The 21,556-nt window shown below is 34.7% G+C and overlaps 2 protein-coding genes across 2 annotated transcripts in view; one reads left to right on the top strand and one right to left on the bottom strand.

Annotated features, from left to right (window-relative positions):
• The first annotated feature begins 7,061 nt into the window (after positions 1–7,061).
• Positions 7,062–8,592, top strand: LOC128548233 (uncharacterized). The gene is made up of 2 exons (XM_053522702.1): positions 7,062–7,418; positions 8,386–8,592. The coding sequence occupies exons 1-2, from the start codon at positions 7,062–7,064 to the stop codon at positions 8,590–8,592; spliced, it is 564 nt and encodes a 187-aa protein (XP_053378677.1).
• Positions 8,593–17,862: 9,270 nt separating this feature from the next.
• Positions 17,863–21,556, bottom strand: part of LOC123526918 (receptor-type tyrosine-protein phosphatase kappa-like) — a 36,947-nt gene continuing 33,253 nt past the window's right edge. The window contains exons 25-28 of the mRNA XM_053522701.1: positions 20,874–21,002; positions 19,740–19,897; positions 19,405–19,540; positions 17,863–19,079 (exon numbers count right to left, since the gene is read on the bottom strand). Of these exons, the coding sequence (XP_053378676.1) occupies positions 19,002–19,079; positions 19,405–19,540; positions 19,740–19,897; positions 20,874–21,002 (501 nt within the window). The 3' untranslated portion in view covers positions 17,863–19,001. The remainder of the gene's footprint in view (positions 19,080–19,404; positions 19,541–19,739; positions 19,898–20,873; positions 21,003–21,556) is intronic.

Genomic DNA, 21,556 nt, shown 5'->3' with positions numbered 1-21,556 from the left:
CCTTCGAAAACTAGGTCAGTAGGTCAAATAATAGAAAAACCTTGTTACCTCTCTAGAGACCATATTTTTTAATGGATCTTCATGAAAATTGGTTAGAATTTTTATCTTGATAATACCTAGGTCAAGTTCAAAACTATGTCAAATAATTGAAGAAACGACGTCATACTCAAAACTGGGTCATGTGGGAAGAGGTGAGCGATTCAGGACCATCTTGGTCCTCTTGTCTTAAGAGTTTTTTGGTAAAAAGTTTTTTAAAGTTTTTACTGGCAAAGCTCTAATTCAGAGTCAAGCACTGAGAAAAGTCGGGCGTGCTGTCTTACGGACAGCTCTTGTTATTAATTGGCAATCACATCCATGTTAAGGCATAAATATTCTGATCAGTTGGACCCTGTTTTATGTTGAGAAGTTGTCAGTTTGTAGAAACTTTATTCAAGATTGTCAATAAAACTTGAGCAAATCAAACAGGATATGTGTATATGTATATATAAGGACAATATTCATATGTGATTCATTTTTCAGTACAAGAAATGTAGTTAAAAGTTGTTTTAAGACCTGGTTTTGCATATCGGTACCAGAGTGATAAGTTTTCAGTTCAAGGAACAAACTCTATTCAGTTGTTACCTCCCTTTTGTTCTAAGAACAAAGAGTTAGTCAGCGTGTTTAAAGAATTGATATGTTTAACTTGTTGTATGTGACATGTTTGTGTGTAACAGAATTTCAAGCCATCTGTCTGGTCATATCATATTTTGTTGGGCTTAATCCAAAACTTGAAAAGAAAATCTAATTGAAATGGGTTTCTGATGTTGTATAATAAAACACTTTCTGAATGTCTAGTCGGTCAATAACGGGCCCTCAGTCCTTTATACTAGTAACCAGCACCATTCAGTAAGTGTATATTGTTAATTGTACCATTTCTGTAACATGGGATTTCCCTAATTTGTTTTTCTATAGATCAAGGACGTTTCAATTCAAATATTACATTGTTTTTAAGAACTGCATTAGTGCTAATGGGATTTTTTTTTTTAATTTTCAGAATGTCTATTAGTTTTGAATTATTGTCAAATGTGTTTGGTAAGTTGTTTCCCTTGAACATTTCAGCCTTGTCATGAAACTCTGACTTTCTTAGTTAGCATGAAAGCAACAGTAGATTTGAATAATAATGTTTATTCTAGCTGTTTTTCAATCTCAAACTGAAGAAACCAATATTAGTCCATGACAAATGAAAAACATTTTTCTAATGAGGCAAGTGAGCACTTGTTTTAACCTCAAAGGACATAAGCATACCAATAACTGATTAAAAACAAATTGCACATTTCAGCTTTGAGATGAGGTCAGTACAGATCTGCATATAAAAGCTATAAGGTGACAGTCTCATTTATGCATTTGACTTGTTACAGAAAATAACAAGAATTCTTACCTGTAAAAATGAGACTTTTCCAATGTTTTAAACATTAAAGAGAAAATCTGATTTAAGCATAGACATGTACAAATGCATACATCCAGTTTTTCACTATCTGTGTTGTTTCTTTATATAGGATAATACATTTTCTGTCAGAGTGTACATATAAGATGCTATTAAGGTATTCTCATCCCAGCTGTGACTGTGTGGCTGTATATACATGTTGTGAGACTGAGCTTTCATTTTCACCATTCAGATTGTATTGCAGTATTTAGCTTAGCCTTTGCTGAAGTACCTCAGGAAAATATTATGGCTTTTTTTTTTAGAAATTTTCTACATCATTGTCCAAAAGTAGTATGGTTTTTCATGGTTTAACTGGAATGTTATTGTTTTGTATGTGTTTCTTCACTAGCAATCTAGGTCTAGAAAAGTTGTGTTTTGCTGAAATGTCTTTAAATAAAATGTACTGTTAAATAGGATCATTTAGTATGTAAATCTACGTCACAGAGAGCAGATTTTGTTATGGTCATATGCACATGAAGTGTTAGGCTGACTGAAACAGCAGGTTTTGCTGTGTTCATTGACACTGAATCTGCTAGGATAAATGAATTTGAAAATTTGAAAAAAATATCTGGCTGGCTACTAAGGGGTTAGGGGTGGGGAGGATTGTCTGGCAAAAGTGGTAAACTTTAGCTGTGTTTGATCACATTGATAAAGGAAAGTGATTTGAAAGAGGCCGATCCTAAAGTTCAACAAATGAAATGAGTTCTGAGAACTCCATGTCTGACCTCTGTCAGGAGAATAAAATATATATGCATATTATGATATGAAAAGAAATAGGGTAGAATTTTGAAAACTGTAGATTAGGTTATACTTGTAATTTTGTTTTTATTTTTTCCTATGATTTACAAACAGGGTGACAGATGAATTCAAACCACTTGTAAATATTAAGCCACATTATCTCAAAAAGTGTTACTAATTTGGAAGTGTGGGAATACATGTGTCTATTAAACTGCAAAATAAAACTTTTGTGAAAAATACCTAGTGTACAGTACTATATTGTGGTAGGGATGTTATGTTAGGAGAATGTATGGAACTGGTATATGTACATGTGTGTACTGAGTACACAGAATGTGTAACAAAAGTGAATATTTAGTTTGTGTTAAATATTGACATTTATAAAATGTAGACTACATATGGATGAACAACTGACTGTTTCTGAATTCTCAGACTAGGTGATGTTTTAAAATACATCTTGCATTTTTGCTAAAGAAAATGACACATAAAGCTGCCTGTAACAACAATAACTAGGGGAAAATTATGGTAGACTTTTATTATATGTGCAGGTCCATGGTAAAAATGTTTTATCTTTTCCTTACATTTATTAAGAGATCCTAAAGTAATTAGGCCAGGCCAATGGACTCATGTTTTTGCTTCTATTTTCATGTTAACATTTTTCAGAAAACCTGGCTAACAGTTAGTATTTTCAGTGTGATATGATTTTGTTATTGTGCTATAAGTTCATTTGTGATATTGTTGGTAGACGTATTGTGATAGTAGGAAATAGACTGGTTACAACTTGATTAGTTAATGCTATGAAAGAAAATGGCTGATTTTATTTCTTTCTTTTTTTCAACTGTACAAAACGTTTGTTAGACTTTAAGTTTAGGCCCATATTCATCATCGTTTTTAGTTTGAAGTCTAGACAGATAAAAATCCAGCTGGAATGGCCACAAAAATACAGCCCGACTTAAAATGAAACTGTATAGCAGTGTTTGTATGGATAATGTACATAACAAATATGTACATATAGTAAAAGAATAATTATTGAGGACTAGAATAAAAAAAAAAACGAGAAAGACTATAGGGTATTACCTTGGAATAATGTATGGCAGAAACACTAGTTTGGTGTTGAAACTGTTTAACTTTGCAGATCCCATGTCCCAAAGTTAACAAGTCTTATTATTCCAGTTAGTAAGTTTTCTGTTTGATGTAGTGAAGACCACAGGTAATTTGATGCAGTTTTGTTTGATCATAAATAATACTGGCAAATGTAGGCAAATTTCACTTTAATATAGAATCTAAATGTCAGACTTATGAAGGTTGGTAAATACTGGTACTGTTGAATTGAAAACAAATGTCTATGACTATGTCTTTGAAGACAGAGCAAGGTAGTGTACAAACTGTTGCAGTTTTTAAAATTTAAAACCATTTGTTTGGAGAAGTTGTAAGAAAAGTTTTGTTTGGTAAGAGCACATTGTGGATGTATACTATATATTTACAAACTTAAATACGTTTAAAGATGACTTGAGCCGTGCCATGAGAAAACCAACATAGTGGCTTTGCGACCAGCATGGATCCAGACCAGCCTGCGCACATCCGCACAGTCTGGTCAGGATCCATGCTGTTTGCTTTCAAAGCCTATTGGAATTAGAGAAACTGTTAGCGAACAGCATGGATCCTGACCAGACTGCGCGGATGCGCAGGCTGGTCTGGATCCATGCTGGTCACAAAGCCACTATGTTGGTTTTCTCATGGCATGGCTCACTTGACCTTTATTGATTAGATTACTTATATTCAGATACCAGCACTGTTCACAAACTAAGGTCAAAGTTAAATTCTTAAGGGTTTAATATGTAGAAATATACACCAAATTTATCTGTTTTGTTACATTTTTAGTTTGTAGTATATTTTTGTTACTTATATTTTTCTCTGTTTTCAATTTCTCATATATAATTATAATGCATATATTAAGTAGATTTTTAAACACGCATTGTTCTTTGTTATTCTGCACAAGTTATAACTTAAGTCAACAGTGTCTAGATAGACCTTGTCGTTGTAATGTTTAACTACACACTTCTACTTCTCATACTTGTTTGTTTTGAAAAGTTAACATGTAGCCTTTAGTTCTATCAGTTTTATCTAACTCGTGAAGAAGCCTGAAGGATTGAAATACATTATGCAATTTTGACAGCTCTTGACCTATATTTCTGAGTTGGATATAATATTACTAATTATAATTGGAAAAACAACATGTAACTTTTTGACAATCATTTAATATCATGAACATAAGATGTCTTGGCAGCAGTTATGTATATTAAATTTTATAAGCAGTTAAAGCTGTCTTTATTTAGCTGCTTTCATCTGTAGTTACAACATTAATACTCCTTCTACTTCTATTTATTAAAGCAGCAACTTTTAAGATCACAGAAAGTCCAAAACTAAATTGAGTCTTTTTTGAGAACTTGTCAAAATAATCTTAGGTGAAAGTTAAGTTAAACTAAAAGGTTTATATCTTATTGATACATATGTGACTTTATATTCTTTTTTGGGTGAGATGTGTAAAGACTTGTAAGCAGTTACAGTTTTGTCTTTTTCATGAAAAATAGTCAAGCAAATAAACAAACGTTCTATGAAAAAAAAACCAGAAAAATTTGCATAAAAGTGCTTGTTTATAAATTGCATCAGTTTTAAAGATGCATAAATGAGCCACACCATAAGAAAACCAACATAGTGTGTTTGCGACCAGCATAGATCCAGACCAGACTCTGCAGTCTGGTCAGTGATCCATGCTGTTTGCTTTCATAGCCTATTGCAATTAGAGAAACTGTTAGCAAACAGCATGGATCCTGACCAGACTGCACATCTGTGCAGGCTAGTCTGGATCCATGCTGGTTGCAAATGCACTATATTGGTTTTCTCATAGCACGGCTGAAATGTTTATATATAGCTTGTTATGAATGTTGATATGTGTAGAATATAAGTGATTGTAAATAGTAGATTGTCTAGGTAACTGTTGATATGATTGTAGGAATATTGAACAAATGACGTGTGAAATAAATCACTGATAAAATTGAATACTTCTGTTATTTTAGCTCACCCGAGTCTTTGTCCATAATTTCAAGCAACATGTTAAAGGTGAATCTCCCATTTTTACCTCGCTCGACTATTCTAAGAATAGTCTAGCTATTCTACTCACCCTTGCATCGGCGTCACACCTTGGTTACAGTTTTGCATGCGACTACATATGTGAAACATTTAAAGATATACAGCTTTGAAACTTAGCTTTTCTTTTCTTACGTCAATTACCAATCTCACTAGGTCAGTCTCGGTTATGCAAACTTGCACACAACTTGTATTGGCATAATTTCTAAGTTTCTTTCGAAAAGCGGCCAGATCCCATCATGGGTTCCGGAGTTATGGTCCTTTAAAGGGGCCAAATTTGCTATTTTTGCTTTTGCAGCCATATAGAGACTCCATTTATGGTTTCATTTGATACCAACTTGCAAAATATCCTTAACAACAATTGATGTTGGATTCCATGATGAAACCGTCAGATCCGATCATAGGTTCCAGAGTTACGGCCCCTGACTGACCCCTAAAAGAGCTAAGATTTGTTAATTTTTACCTTGTGAACATGCTAGAAATTTAAAATCCGATTTTTACCTCACTCACAAACAACTTAAGTCACAATAAGAACTGGGTTCCTTTCGAAAACCAGCTGGATTTCTTCACGCGTTCTAGAGTTACTGTCCCTGAAAGTGTCAAAAATTCTATTTTGACCCTTTCAGCCTTATAAAGGTTTCATAAAACATTAACAGTTTATGTCAGACCATTGATAAATGCATGTGCAATACAAACTTAAATGCTGTCCGACAGACGTCCAAAAATATAAAACGACAGAAGGACGGACAGACAGAGAGCAAAGACCAAAAATATGTATCACATGAAATGGTGAGACATTATGAATAAATATTAGTGCAAGAGTGATGGACATTGTTTATATGGTTTTATTATTTGAGGAACAACTGAATGTGAGTGGTTAAGGTCGCTGACTTCAAATCTCTTGCCCCTCATCGATGTAGGTTCGAGCCTCAATCCGGGCGTTGAATTCTTCATGTGAGGTAGCCATCCAGCTGGCTTACGGAAGGTCGATGGTTCTACCCAGGTGCCCGCTCGTGATGAAATAATGCACGGAGGGGCACCTGGGGTCTCTCTCCACCATCAAAGCTGGAAAGTCGCCATATGCCCTAAAATGTGTCGGTGTGACGTTAAACCCAACCAAAAAAAAAAAATAACAAAGACGAGTACGTACACAGTGCCAAGTTGCTTGCTCTTGATTAAAGCAAAATGCAAAGCCCTGCAATCATACAAGGATAAGCCCACAACAGAGTCCCTCAACTCTCCGCGATGCGCCAGAAGTACTGTTCAGAAGGCTGTCAGGACCTTTGCGAATGAATACTGGACTGACCTCTGCCAAACTATTCAACAGGCTGCAGATACAGGCAAACCCATAGGTATGTGTGATGGCATTAAGAAAGCAGTAGGCACCAGTACAAAGAAAATTGCTCTACTAAAATCAAAGACAGGAGTTATAACTGACAAGGCCAAACAACTTGAAATGGGGGTACAACATTACTCAGAGCTAGACTCAACTGAAAATAAAGTTCACCAGTCAGCTCTGGATGCCATTGAACAGCTGCATCCTATGCCAGAACTAGACGAGGAACCTGCCATCGAAGAGCTGTCCAAAGAAATTGACAAACTGCCATCAGGGAAGGCACCTGGCAAAGACTGTATTTGATCAAGAGCGGGAAAGAAGGTCTGCTAGAACCCCTTCACAAGGTCTTTGTTCAATGCTGGACAGAAAGTACTCCAAGACATGCAGGTGGCAAACATCGTCACCCTTTACCAGAACAAAAGCGATCGCAATGACTGCAACAATTTTCGCGGCATCTCCTTTCTCAGCATTGTAGGAAAGCTGTTTGCACACATTGTTCTGCATCGACAACAGAGGCTTGCTCACAAAATCTACCCGGAATCACAATGCTTCCGTTCAAAGAGATCAACAGCTGATATGATCTTCTCTCTCCGTCAATTACAAGAAAAGTGCAGAGAACAGAACCAGCCTCTCTATATAGCATTCATCGACCTAACAAAGGCGTTCGAGCTCGTAAGCAGGGACGGTCTCTTCAAGATGCTACGCAAAATTGGCTGTCCACCAAAGCTTCTCAGCATTGTAAGTTTCATGACGGCATGATGAGCACCGTGCGGTTCGATGGTGATATGTTTACTGAATTTGGAATTAAGAGCGGAGTCAAACAAGGCTGTGTGTTGGCCCCTACCCTTTTTGGGATATTCTTCGCTCTCCTCTTGAAGCTGGAAGTCAAAGGGAGCAACCTGGAATAAAATAGAAAAAGTGGAAACTCCACAGGTCGTTCAACACAACAAAAACGAAAATGTTGCAGGCTCGGTTTGATTGAGCCTGTTCATGGACGGTAGTTAAAATAATGGGTAGCTCCTAAACGAGAAAACAATGAGCAGAACTAAACAAACTGGAATTAAGAAAGGGGATCTGAGGTTATGGAGCCTCTGAGGTTATGGAAGTCTAACATCACTTCCCATAATGCCTAGGCTCCACTGCATCAGACAATCGTTAGAAGTGAAACTCACCAAATGTATCGGTAAGGCATCGACAACACTAGCCAAGCTCACAAAGAGAGTTTGGGAAAATAAACATGTCACAGCTAAAAGCAAAATGATTGTATACAAAGCCTGAGTCCTGAGAACTCTTTTTTACGACAGCGAATCTAGGGCAACTTACGCCTCCCAAGAAAGAAAGCTACAATTTTTCCATGTCATCTCAGGTGCATGCGCAGAATCCTTAGACTCCATTGGCAGGACAAAGTTTCAAACAACGAAGTCTTTACAAGAGCTGGCCTCCCAGCCTTGTACACACTCCTACACCAGCGCAGTTTTCGTTTGCTAGGTCATGTTCGCAGCATGGAGGATGGACGGATCCCAAAGGATCTTCTTTATGGCGAGCTTACCACAGGGGCAAGAAATAGAGGTCGTCCACAGCTTAGATTCAAGGACGTGTGTAAGCGTGATATGAAGGCCTGCTATATGGATACCGAATTTTGGGAAGAGATCGCCAGTTTCAGGACTCAGCGGAGACAACAAGTGAACCTTGGTCTAAAGCATAGAGACAGAACTCTATAGGAAGGCAAGTGATGACAGGTGAGCCAGGAGAAAAAACAGCCACCGACACGACAACATACCACAAGCATCAGTCTACACATGCCAGGACTGTCAAAGAGCATGTACATCTAGAATTGGACTCTACAGCTACAGAAGACGATGCTTATCCACCATCTCTCATGGCACAACTCCATAGTCGACGAATATTTTGAATATATAGAGAAAGTTCGCATTAAGGGATAATTAAATTTCGAACTATTGACTTTTCCATAAGTGAGATCCGCTAGGATACAAGTTCGCATCATAGATTATTATATAGTAGAGAGAATTTATACGAACTAAATAACCACCACATATACCAAACCAATTACGGCAAAGCTGTCACAAATTGACATACGGGCCTTATTTTATATGTATTGTAAATGCAGGTATTGCATCATCTTTTTGTAAATTTTTGAGTTATTGAGGTAAATGTCAGATTTCACGCATGAAATACCTCTTATATTTTTCTGTATTTCATAACATAAATTTCCATGTAAATTTCATTAAATTCTGTTCAGTAATAAGAAAGTTGATATTTTATAAACTTCAGTAATATATTTTTTTATCCCCAAAACCACTATAATGGGCCTCAAATTGTCAATTTAAATTCGCGCCAAAGTAGTTAGATTTCCCGGCTATATCGTGAATCCCGTGAAAATGACAATAGTCATAGCTCACGGCTTAGCCGTGAATCCCATGAAATTTAGTATTTGGCGGGACATTATCCTTTAAATAGACTGGACTAGTTATGCCTTGCGCACACCACCTTACGACTTTATAGACGAATCTATGTCTGAATTATTTTCTTGCTAGAAATTTATGCTCGATCGAGGTAAGAAATTTATTTGTTAGATTTTTGTATGATTTTTGCATTACGATTTTTATTTGGTAAATTTTTGTTCATTCTACAGAATTCTGTAACATTTACTTTTCGGCATGTGATTTTTGCTAGTTTCGGTATGTTAGGATGATTTATTAAATTTTTCAGACTTTTGTAAATTATTTCGAAAGAGGAATCTAAAATGTTTCATTTATATAAGATGTAAAATTTGTACTGAAATTTGTAACATGATATTTATAAAGTACTTTGTTTCAAAAACTTATGTCAAACATTTCGTTATTATGGAACGCCATTACTGCATTGTATTGTTATGTATAAATCTATATGGCAAGTCTAGTGCCATGTTTGTAATATATTATTGTAATTTGTAATTGTGTGCCAGTCTATAGCACATCTAATTAATGTCCGTTGTAGTGTATGGCATTAGATATTATATGGATGCCAACTCTCATATAACGTTTGATTTACATTGAATTTTGTTAATTTGTAGTTGTAAATAATGGCTGCAGTTTATCATGTCCGTATCTATAATGTTTCATCATATACTTTTCATATTTTTCTCATACTTTAACTTTAGTCTTTTAAGTAAGTAATTTTTGTAATAATGGAAGTAATAAGTGACGTATTTTAATCATGTGACGTATGAACTTAGTAGCACATATGTTTTGTATAAGTAGCACGTATTATTTATGGGAGCCTACGGAGGTATGGTGTACCCAAAGGAGCAGTTTTATGCCCTGACTTATTTGTTTTGCTATGGTGCTTACTATATGTTATATATTTTAGCTTCTTCCGCCAGACGATTTTCCTGGTGATGTCATAACCCGGAAGTACAATGCCCGAGGTTCACTTGTCTTCACTCGCCTGGATGTGATATTCCCAGCGCAGAGCTTTCGTCCCATGGTTGTGCCGTAAACCGCAAAGACGATGATTTTTGTTATCCTCTGAAGTCAGCTCAGGGATGCAATCACCTACCACCATAGGGAGCCAACACGGAATCAACGTATTCACGGTTTAAAGGGACTGAATTTAGAAATCTGTTTTGTTTGTGCTACTTAAAGTTCACAATTGAATTAAAGAACTGTGTCACGTCAGATTAGAATGGAATTTAAGAACTTTTGTATCTAGAAATACTGAACTTTCTTTTTTTTTTTTTTCTTTCTTATAATCAGTTTTTTTTTCTTTTCATATCTATTCATTGTTAATAATCATCTTTTGTAAATAAATTTGTAAATATTGTAAAGGGTGTTGATTTGTTCTGATGGTTACTGTTGCCGGTACGGCCTTTCCTGTCACAAAAGCGCCTAGCAGTACAAACGAACACGCGCATGTCACAGCATGTCCACTAACCCAATAAGATTAGTTTCGATGCTGCTTTATAGACGCGCCCGGATTGAACTACACATTTGTATACACTGGTTTCAATATTTGCAGTCTATTGTCTACTGAAAAAGAAAATATAAATTACATGACAAAAATGTGTTATGTTCTTTTTTTTACTTTTTAGTTTTCAATGATACCTCAACAGAAATCTAGTCCGCAGTCACAAAACATGACAATAGTTATTCGTGCATATTATTTGTGGTCATCTGTTTTACTAATTATTGTTCAGCAGACATAACTCTTTTGAATGATACCATAAAAATGGGTCACCAGATATCGAAATATCATTTATTTGTGGATCGAATACCATTTTTATGGCATCCGTCAGTCGCGTCGACTATGGAGTTGTGCCCTGAGAGATGGTGGATGAGCATCGTCTTCTGTGGCTGTAGGGGTTATAAAAGTAAATGTGGTGGATAGCCAGAGTACCATTTTCCGTATATCAGAATACAAAATATACTATGGTATAATATTCATAATTATGTTATAAACATTTCATTTTATTAAAATACAAATTTACTGTTTAACGCCTCAGATGCTTTGATATGGAAGATTCAAAGTTCTGAAACTGAAACTGAAACTGTTCTATTTGATTAAACGCCTATTTTTACGGAAAACATATTCAATGGCGTTTTACAAATACATAAAAATACGACAAAAAATTAAGATATTTAATGACATATAACATAAATGAGCATAAATATCAGAAATGCCCCAAAGCTATAAGGCTGAACATAACGGACGAAATGAATCCATTTCAATTAACTATGCTGATAAATTCAAAATAAATGATGCGATTTATATAGATGGCGTAAATGTAAAAGATATTTTATAACTATTTATGGTTCGCAGTACTCATGACGAGCTTAAAGGCCTAGATTTTGGCAGTGAGCCAAGGGATTTCTGTCTTCACCAGCACAGTTGGGGGCTAATGACCATCACAGTATGGTTCCAATAAACAAGGGTCAGTGTATATTGGAGAGTCAGTCTACCTTACAAGTGTATCAATTAGTGTGAAGGGGAAACAATATTATTTATTTTAAATTGATATATAATTGATAACTTTTAAAGCTATACTAGTTTTTATTTTGGCATTTCTATGTAAAGAAAAATATGTGTTGATCAAACACGATAAACTTACTTAAAGAAATATGCAAGTCTTTATTTTTTCAAAGTTGTGATATTTCAGAAAAATGTGACTTTCACTCATCTAAAGCTTACAGAATACTGTAAATAACATTTGTCTAAAACTAAAAACAGTATGTGCATTTCGAAGTTACAAAGCAAAGCATGAAAAAAATCACTTTTTGCAACGTATACTGAAAATGAAAATTCAGTATAGATGGAACACAATAAGTTTAAGTTCAAATAATGTAGATTACATGAATAAAAGAAACCCAGTTTCCAGTTAGAAAAAATATTGTTTGTCAGCACAAAGAACTCATGAAGTTTTCAGTATACTTGTGTTTTATTATCAGTATTATTTTCAGTATTATTACTGTATCTTTAATCATCCTATATGTAATGTAACAATAATAATAATAATTATGATTATGATTATTTTTTTATTATTATTATCATCATTATTATAACATTAAAGTAATAGTTATTATCATCAATATAATATCAAAATAATAATTAATATTATTATCATTCCACATTCACTGAAGAAAAATTAATTTCTTTCAACTCCACTGCACACATCTTCATGGTCTAGTTGGTGTCCCTGCTGTGCTAATTGCCCTCTAATTAGTTACAGTTACATAATCGCTGATAAGCAGCAGATAAGATGGGAGTTGTATATTGGATTTGGGGGGTGGGGGGACACTTATATAGTAGTGAATCTAGGCCTTTAAGACTTTCAGAGACTTTATTTGGGACCATATGCATAAGTATTACAATTGTTGCCGAGAATAAGTCGAGGGCTCTACGCGAAACTAGTCTAAGTATATTTAGAGATAGAAGCAGATAGACTAGTTTCGCGTTGAGCCATCGAAATCTTCTATCATCATAACATGACAAAGCAATTTATCCAAAATATCATGATGATAAAAACGAATAACTTTAAAGATGATGTTGACTTTTATTTAACTCATTCTTTACGCACGACGCATTTTTGCGTCGGTCGATTCTTATCTGAATACCGCGTGCCGCTTCTAGGCGGTGTTGTTACCTACATCTGGAAACCGCACGCCGCGTACATGCGTCTTTACAGTAATAGCTCTGAATTCCGCGTGACGCTTTCAGTCGTCGCATTTCATTGGTCTTAAATGAAATCTTAATGTTCTTTCTAATAAATTGGACCAATGAAATTTTTTGTTGCGTAACATTTTAAAACATAAATAAAACCGGATGTTGTGGAAAAATAAATGCTTTCGTTGAAGAAAGCTGTAAAACCGGGCGTCGTTCGAGTTATAATTTGTGATTTCTCGAAAGCCTGAATATTACGGATGATTCTTTATATGATCGAAACAAAAAAAAAAGATAAGTAAATAAATTAAAATATTAATCTATTTTCATTTAATTACATCTTCATATTAGATAAATACACTATTTTTTATGAGAAATAACTTTATTTTGATGCGTTTTAATTGTCTGGATGCGTATAACTGAGTAAAATCAGTGTTAGAAAATGACAATCGTATATATTTAAAAATATTTTAAGAATTGTTCTTATTTGTTGTTTAAGTCCGTGCATGATAAAATTTAGCATTTTATAAATGTTGTTAAGCCTAAACAAAATCTGATGTTTTGTGTCTATTCAACAGTCTGTTGAAATGAATGTATTACACATCTGCATGAAATTATCTTTGTTGCGTAGCTACTTCGATTTACTTACAAAGTGCAAATTCCATACCTATTAACACATATTTGATGTCATATCTCACTAATTAACAACAATAGCCCAAGCAAAAAACTACAAAATCAATGTTATCTCTCAAAACATCTCTAGGTATTCAGGGTAGATCGGCTTATCAGCCTCCCAGGTGGCCGACAGATAAATATCAGCGGAGTAGAAGTGGAGATAACGCTTTAGGGCAGAATGAGTTAACAAGGTGTCTTTGTATTTTTCATGCACTGTTGTTTTCTTTATCACTGACTTTATAATACTATTACATGTTTTAACGTTTACTTCATTTTCTAATAAATATGTGTACATTTTACTTCTTAATCCTACAACTGAACACCGGCAGTCTCATTTTTGAATTTGCCAGTCGTCGTCTTTTTTTTTATTTTCGAAAGAGAATTATGAGTCTGAACTACTACCAATGTTGTCAAATAAATCGTTCTTCTTAAACATAAAATGTTAGGCGGGAGCCGCGTTCCGTAGATTTTTGTACATATACAGGAGTATGGATATACTTATGTAAATATTTACAAAAAACATGTCGAAATAGCTTGAAACGCGGTTTCCATGGTAAAACTGCTCATTGCTAAGTAGAGGCGGTTATCTTGCCTCCCAAAATTAGAATTTTTACTTTGAGGAAGGAAAGAATGAAATGAACAATTAATCTTACACCGAATTTAACCACCTGAAGGATTTAATCTTAGCCAGAAAGCTTTGTTCACTGATTATATATTATTTACGTGATATTCGAGCTGCTCTATTTGAACATGTAGCATAAACTTCATCTTTAACATTCCTTAATGTTACATAAGATAATGCACTTTATTATTTTTACTATTTTTTGTAAGGTGTTCGGTCTTACGTTATATAAATGACACACAGTCTGAATCACATGACGGCTTTCAACCTTTAAATCATGGTATCCACACGCCGGATGTTACTGGCAACTGGGTTGTAACATCCATATTCTTCATGTAAGCTGGGTTGCTTTCCTTCGATTTAATGCAATCATAACAACGAGTATCTGGATATATACTTTTATGAATTCAGGGTTCTCGCCAGGTTATTATCGCCTGTCGCGTGCGACATGCCTTCAGACTTTGAGTTGTATATTCGACATCCCTTATTTCCCTCGTCATCCCTTAATTGCCGAAGCGACATGTCATAAAATCATCCCAATAAACACCCCGATTAATCCGATAGTGTATTCGAAAAGCTTCCACGTGCTACCCGATAGTTTAGGTAAAGCGATGCGAGTTATGATAACCGATAAACCAATGACAGCTTCCTATATGTGGAACGTGTGACGTAAATTTCATCGTAGCTCCGCCTTTAAATCCTTTGACAGGCGGCATCTTGTGATGTGTACATGAAAGTGACTGTTTTCGCAAGTTTTAAGATTATACATGTCATTAGATATAATGACAGATGATTCAACAATTATCGTCCGAATGTTTTTCGCAATCAAGGAAAGACAATGTAAGGAATTAAGTCAAAAATTGTGCAACACGGTAAAATACTTTTGAACAATTATCGCCGTAATATTAATGTTTTTCACATGTATGAAATGTGTTTTCTCGGCGGAATATCGAAAAGACAATGCAAGAATTAATGTTTTCTGTCGTCACTTTCAAAATAGAACTTGTAGAGAAAGTTTGAAATACCCTTCGTGCATTATTTCAACACGAACGGACACTTTGGTAGAACCACCGATCTTCCGTAAGCCAGCTGGATGGCTACCTCACATGAAGAATTCAACGCCCCGAGTGAGGCTCGAACCCACATCGATGAGGGGCAAGTGATTTGAAGCCAGCGACCTTAACCACTCGGCCACGGAGGCCCGGTCACAATTTCAGAATCCCTCCCAGCCACGCCAAATGGCCATTGGTCCAAAATGGAAACCAGCGTTTCCCTGGATGACAGTCTCAGATTGTGTTGTTTTACATGTATGTACAACAAACAGTTGACATTTTCAAAAACTTAAAATAGATAAGTTTTCAGCAAATAAACTCCGCAGAAATTATAGAAGACATAAACTTTAAAATACAAATAGATCTGTGTGCAGTGCTAAAATTGTGTTGTTTTATGTACAATAAATAGTAAATGAACATTTTTAGCAACTTAAAATTGATGAACTTTTAATTGTCATTCAGCAAATAACTCCATAGGATTTTTATCACCTAATATCTTTTCTTGTTGTACATGTAAATGATGCTTATTAATCACTGAAAATACCACTATGTTTTTCACTCTGAAATGCACCAGAATGCACCAAAAAGAGTTGTAGTAACACAAAATTTTCTGGGGTGACCCCCCATACCCCGCCCCCATTCAGGAGGGGACACCCCTCCCGCACCCACCCCTTTGCTCGTCATAAAATATCCTTCTGCAACATGCCTTCAGAAAATCCTGGCTAGAACCCTGAATGATGACAGAAATAACCACTTTATTACAAAACCTTTTTACATATAAGCAAAGCTAACATAAGAAACATATACATGAAAACATAAAAAGCCTGCTTTTGTAGTAGTGATAAGAACAAAAATTTAGAATCACTTGGAATGAGTATCGTTCCTGTTGTTTATAATAATAGTTCGATAGTTTGTTTTCAATATTCCATTAGGCCAAATGGCCCATGAGGATATACAATACATGATATATGGCAAGACAGTGTCACGGCTACTAAACGCTAGCGCCACCACCAAATTGTGGTGATAAGGAAAAGGGCTATCGACATTTCCGTGGTGCAGCTATCGGCCGTTTAAAAATGTAAACACGTGAGTAAAATTTATATTTCATCTTATATTTTTATTGATAGAACTTTTTTCAAAAATCGGAGAATGTAGTTCCGTGTAACAACACTTTAACTAGCGGTTCGCTGTGATTTCATTAAAATAATATGCAAATTGTGGTGTCAGGAGCTTTTCTTCCGAATCTGACAGTGGCACATTTTCATATCGGCCAGTATTCGAACACCATTACGATTAATGGACACACTGTAAGAACATACCTGCGCATGCAAATGGTGTAGAAATGATAAATAACTATATAGGCACACACCATGAATAATAGAATCTCGGGTTAGAAGAAATATTCCAGGATTTTTAAAAGTGGTGGCGCTATATCTCTAGTGATGGCGCTATACAGTAGTGGTGGCGCTGTTACGGCATTCAGTAATACGAACTACTGGCGCATCCGGAACAAAACAAACACCAACATTCTCTAACTGATAAATTGATAATATTCCTGCAAGGGATCATGTTATTAAAGAAAGAAAAACAAGATCATAGTTTATTTAACTTTATGAAACATTCTCTATCCAAGAAAAAAGAACAAAATACCCACAGACCCTTGGGACTCTTGTAGTCAAAGTAAATTTCCTTTGTTTAAAATGTTAATGTAGAATTGTTTCTAACCTTTAAATATTCTACCTAAATACAAACGTAAGTGTACTTTATATTCAGGTCATGAAAAATAGTAGCAATACTTTTATTTCAAACAAAGATTTGTGTAGAATTTATTTGTTATATTAAGATTCTGAAAGTTACTTGCCTTTGTATTTTTACGTCGTTTGCATGCATTGTAAACAAAAGACCCTACTTTCACATTTTTTTTCTGAAAAGTACAGTACATTTTCAATTCCAATCGATTAAATATGATTAATCAATACAGCTTAGATGCAAAATCTGAATCCATATACATGTAGATTATTTTGCGATCATGTACAGGTTACTACATGTATTTTGTTGAGTAACGTAATTTGGGTGTAGTGTGGGATAGGTTGATAACATTAATTATTATAGAAATTTCCGTGGCTTGCAGTCAGACATTTTCATATTTCAAAATTGAATATATCAGCTACTAATCATATACAACAGCGCCACCACTAATGTATAGCGCCACCACTTGGGTGATAGCGCCACCATTTTCAAAAATAGTCGTGTTGTAACTTTTTACTGTGTTTTTCGTAATTCTTTGGTGTATGGGAATACGTGTTATTCAGTTCTACACGATTTGCATGCGCAGGTAAGTTTTTACAATGTGTCTTATCATCGAAATGGTGTTCGAATACTAGCCGATATGAAAATATGCCACTGTCAAATTCGGGAGAAAAGTTCCTGGCACCACAATTTGCATAATATTTTAATGAAGTTACAGCCAACCTCTAGTAAAAGTGTTGTTACACGGAACTACATTCTCCGATTTTCGAAAAAAGTTCTATCAATAAAAATATAAGATAAAATATAAATTTTACTCACGTGTTTACAAGTAGAAACGGGCGATAGCTGCACCACGGAAATGTCAATAGCTCTTTTCCTTATCACCACAATTTGGTGATGGCGCTAGCGTTTAGTAGCCGTGAGTGTGCATCAAAAAAAATCTATATGCAACTGAAGTTAATGTGCGGAGAAGGTTTACAATGCATTGCATAATAATATCCTTAATGCGTGATAATATCAATGCCTAATAAATAAATAATATTGAAAATTACAATACCATGCGTTTTACAAACCACACAATCTTATGATACATTTTCAGACGAGTTTTGTTTGAAGTCTAGTTTTGCAAACTCTTTGTTTTATGGACATATTTGATAATAATAATATATAGTCTGGGGAAAAAGGAGATAACACGTCAAAGTAAAATCAGACACTATTTGATTGAGCCTGTTCTTGAAAATGAAATGTGCAATACCTATTACGCCTCCAACCCCGGTATGTAGATACTGTTCATTGAATGGACTCAATAACCCCTAAAACACCAGAAATAATAAAAAAATGTACAGGACGACATTTAACGACGGCTACACAGTACGTAAAACAAGACGTTGGTAAAATTCATAACACACATATTATCACCTCGAATAAGAGTAAGCAAAAGGTTCTTAACCTGTATTGTTTTCCTGTTTGAATAATTGTGTTTTATATCTTGGTAGTCTTCAAATAAATTCGCAACTGAACGGAATTATCTCATTCTACTGCCTTAACATATTGTTAACTTTTATTTTATTTATTATTTATCAAAATTTATTTTGCTTATCTTTCTTAAACATTCTAGTTAGTTGTGTGGTTAAGTAGTATTTTCAACCTTTCAAGAAATAGGTCAGTTACACGGGTTCTCCTTTCACTTTCATTAACTCAACTTTCAATGCATAATGATTTCAATGATGTATTTGATATACACATTCAATGTTAAATAATTAAACTGAAAGCAAAATCATTTCATTTTTAGGAAAAAACGTTTCCTGTGCAAAACATGTACAAAACAGAGAAATGGTATACGGTATACACTACTGTAGAGTGAGGAAATTACTGAAGATGTTGATTATGATGATGATGATGATGATTAAAACCAGTAGTAAGCAAATAATTATGTACAGCATAATTTAGAAATAAGTAATTAGACAATAATTGATAAAGTGTCACAAGTGTTTATTGTTAATTTACTACTCAGTGTTTCTTGTTTAAATCTTTCTGAAAAATCCTATGCAAGAGCTGTATAATTTCTCATGTAGCAAAGTTTGTGTAGGTGTTGTATATTTCCATATAGGCAGCAACACACTGGTAGCAAAACTTGAGTTGTTCCTGAAATAAAATATATTATGAAATAAATCCAATATATAAATGAATATAACATCTTAGTATATCTCTAAACTGTCGCACGCGTTTATTTGTTTCAAATTGATTTAATGTTAACCTACAACAATGTATCAGGCATTTAATGATTGCCAATTGTACATTGATTCCCTTCCAGTACTGTTTACCACACCAGCATAAAAGTTAGGTATTAATATTAGAATCGAGTTAGAATGTCACTGAAAATGTATTTATTGAATCATAAATATAAGAAAGTAAGCATTAAAGCCAAATCACACATAGTTTGCGACATACTATTAAATGTTGTACTTACCACAGATGTAATAGACTGTTTTCGATGCGTTCTGATTTTCCTCACAGTGTTTACAACACTGACTTGTCGCTCTGCCTCCAGTTTCTCTAGCAATTTGTACACGACACAAAATAGCCCAGTTCTTTCGTAGCCGTTTCTTAAATAAACATATTTATATAATATAATATTACATCTGTCCTTCACTATACCTTAATGTTAAACAATAGCAAAAACAGTGTCACAAACATAAATCTGCTTTTTTGAAATTACAAGAAATTTATTTTTAAGTCTTAGAAGTGAAAGGGATGGTCGTAGCAAATAAATTTACATTAAACGAAGACATAAATACATCTTACAAGCAGTGGACTACTAAATGAGGCGTATCTTCAGTTTGTTGGCCTATGTATTTTTCTATTTCTTTTATGAAGTGGACAAATTCTTCCGCGCTGTCTGGGACCTTCTCCGAATTTCCCCAGTTGTTGTATTGGAAGTGATAAACTGTTTTCTCCTCGCCCTGTGAACAAGATATGAACATTCAAGTTTGTTGTAATAAAATATGCATTGTCTGTTTTAAATTAATTTCTTATTTTGCAAATACAACGTCAATCTGTGACTGAAAATAACAAGTGAAATAAGGAAAGAAACGTTTAATGAATGTGGTTTAGCAATTTTGTGAGTTTTATTTAGCTACAAGTTAAAATGAAAAGACGTAAAGACAATCGAACTAAAACAACGGTACAGTCACTTGAAGGCTTCCATGACATCATCCAGGGCGTTTATTTCTGATACGATTATCTTAAAACAAGATATTATTTACGGGAAAATGATGTACAACTATAAATTGAAAGCGTTTACTTCAACAATTAATGTTTCTTTGAATCAGGGTTTAAAGGGTATTTTGACCTACAGAATACATCTGCACATCTGAGATAAACATGTCTACATTGTAATTACCCTATTCCGAAATAGAAGATAGAAGATAACTTTAAAATGATTTTGTCATATTTTTATTATAGTTTCAACTTCTGTTTGAACATGTTGAAATACATATCCAACTGCAAAAATTTTAAATGACGAGCAATCCACACTCAGGTTTACTGTAACACTAATAGTTCAGTGGTATACAATGTTTGAAACTACGGCCCAGTTTTGATATAAAAGTAAAACGTAGTGTTTGTGTATCATATAGTATCATCCTTATTGAAAGGGTCAGCAATGTTTGGTTTATGAGAACCTACAGACATTGATGCTAGGCATCAGACAGGTAATTATTTAACTAGTTGAGGGCTCACCAAACAGTCTCTATTCAGTACCATACAATGTTGCATTTGACAATATTGGAATCTTCGATCTCCCGATTTCGGCGCACGCGCCGTCAGAGCTCGCTTATACTAATGCTGTAGAGCAACAAACATTTGAGCAACGTTTGATCTTTAATCTTTTGATCGGCTTTGCTTTTAAATTATTTTTCTTTCAGTTTGACCTCTTACCTTCAATTCGTGTTGAATGGACAATTTCTTCAAGACATACTGTGATTTCGTCTCACACTTTGAGCTTGTAACAACAGAATGTCCAAATGTGTAAGTCTCATTATCAGCAGGAAGATATTTTCCAACGTCCTGAAAACAGTTTTATTTTATTCATTGTAATAAAAAATGCATACTTAAAGGATACTATATCTGGCGTCTTTTTCAGCTTTAGTTCGTAGATGAAGACCCAATGCGTTCATCTTAGCATTGTTTAATGCTCGGGCGGGCACTTTGGTAGAAACACTGACATTCCACAAGCTAACTGAATAACTTTCTCTCATAAAAAACATCTACGTCTCAAGTGATGTTTCGAGCCTTCATCGGTGAGTGGCAAGTGATTCGAAGTCGGTAACATTAACCAGTCAGCCACGGAGGCCCCTTTGTCATTTAGACGCAGTGAGTTAAACAAAACTTGATTATTCTGTAATGTCTTTATTTAGAGTTGTTAAATGTCAAATAAACTGGCGTCTGTGACACTGAACGCCGAAGGGATAGGAAGCCATTCAGTTAGTGTATATATACGAATATTTGCCATTGTTGCCAATTTTATAGTCAAACGGTATCTACATCTACTGTTTGGTCTAGAACAAAACTTAAATATAACTCCGGAGTGTATCAAACTGAAACATATACTATCACAATAA

The sequence above is a fragment of the Mercenaria mercenaria genome, chromosome 14 (genome assembly GCF_021730395.1).
Source record: "Mercenaria mercenaria strain notata chromosome 14, MADL_Memer_1, whole genome shotgun sequence".
NCBI lineage: Eukaryota > Metazoa > Mollusca > Bivalvia > Venerida > Veneridae > Mercenaria > Mercenaria mercenaria.
This window is presented reverse-complemented; position numbering and strand designations above follow the sequence as displayed.

Excerpts from the sequence above, each read along its gene's own strand:
- LOC128548233 (XM_053522702.1), top strand. The coding sequence starts at position 7,062 with ATGCAGGTGGCAAACATCGTCACCCTTTACCAGAACAAAAGCGATCGC. Across the intron at positions 7,419-8,385 it reads CACCAAAGCTTCTCAGCATT|AGACAGAACTCTATAGGAAG; the intron begins GTAAGTTTCATG and ends TCTAAAGCATAG.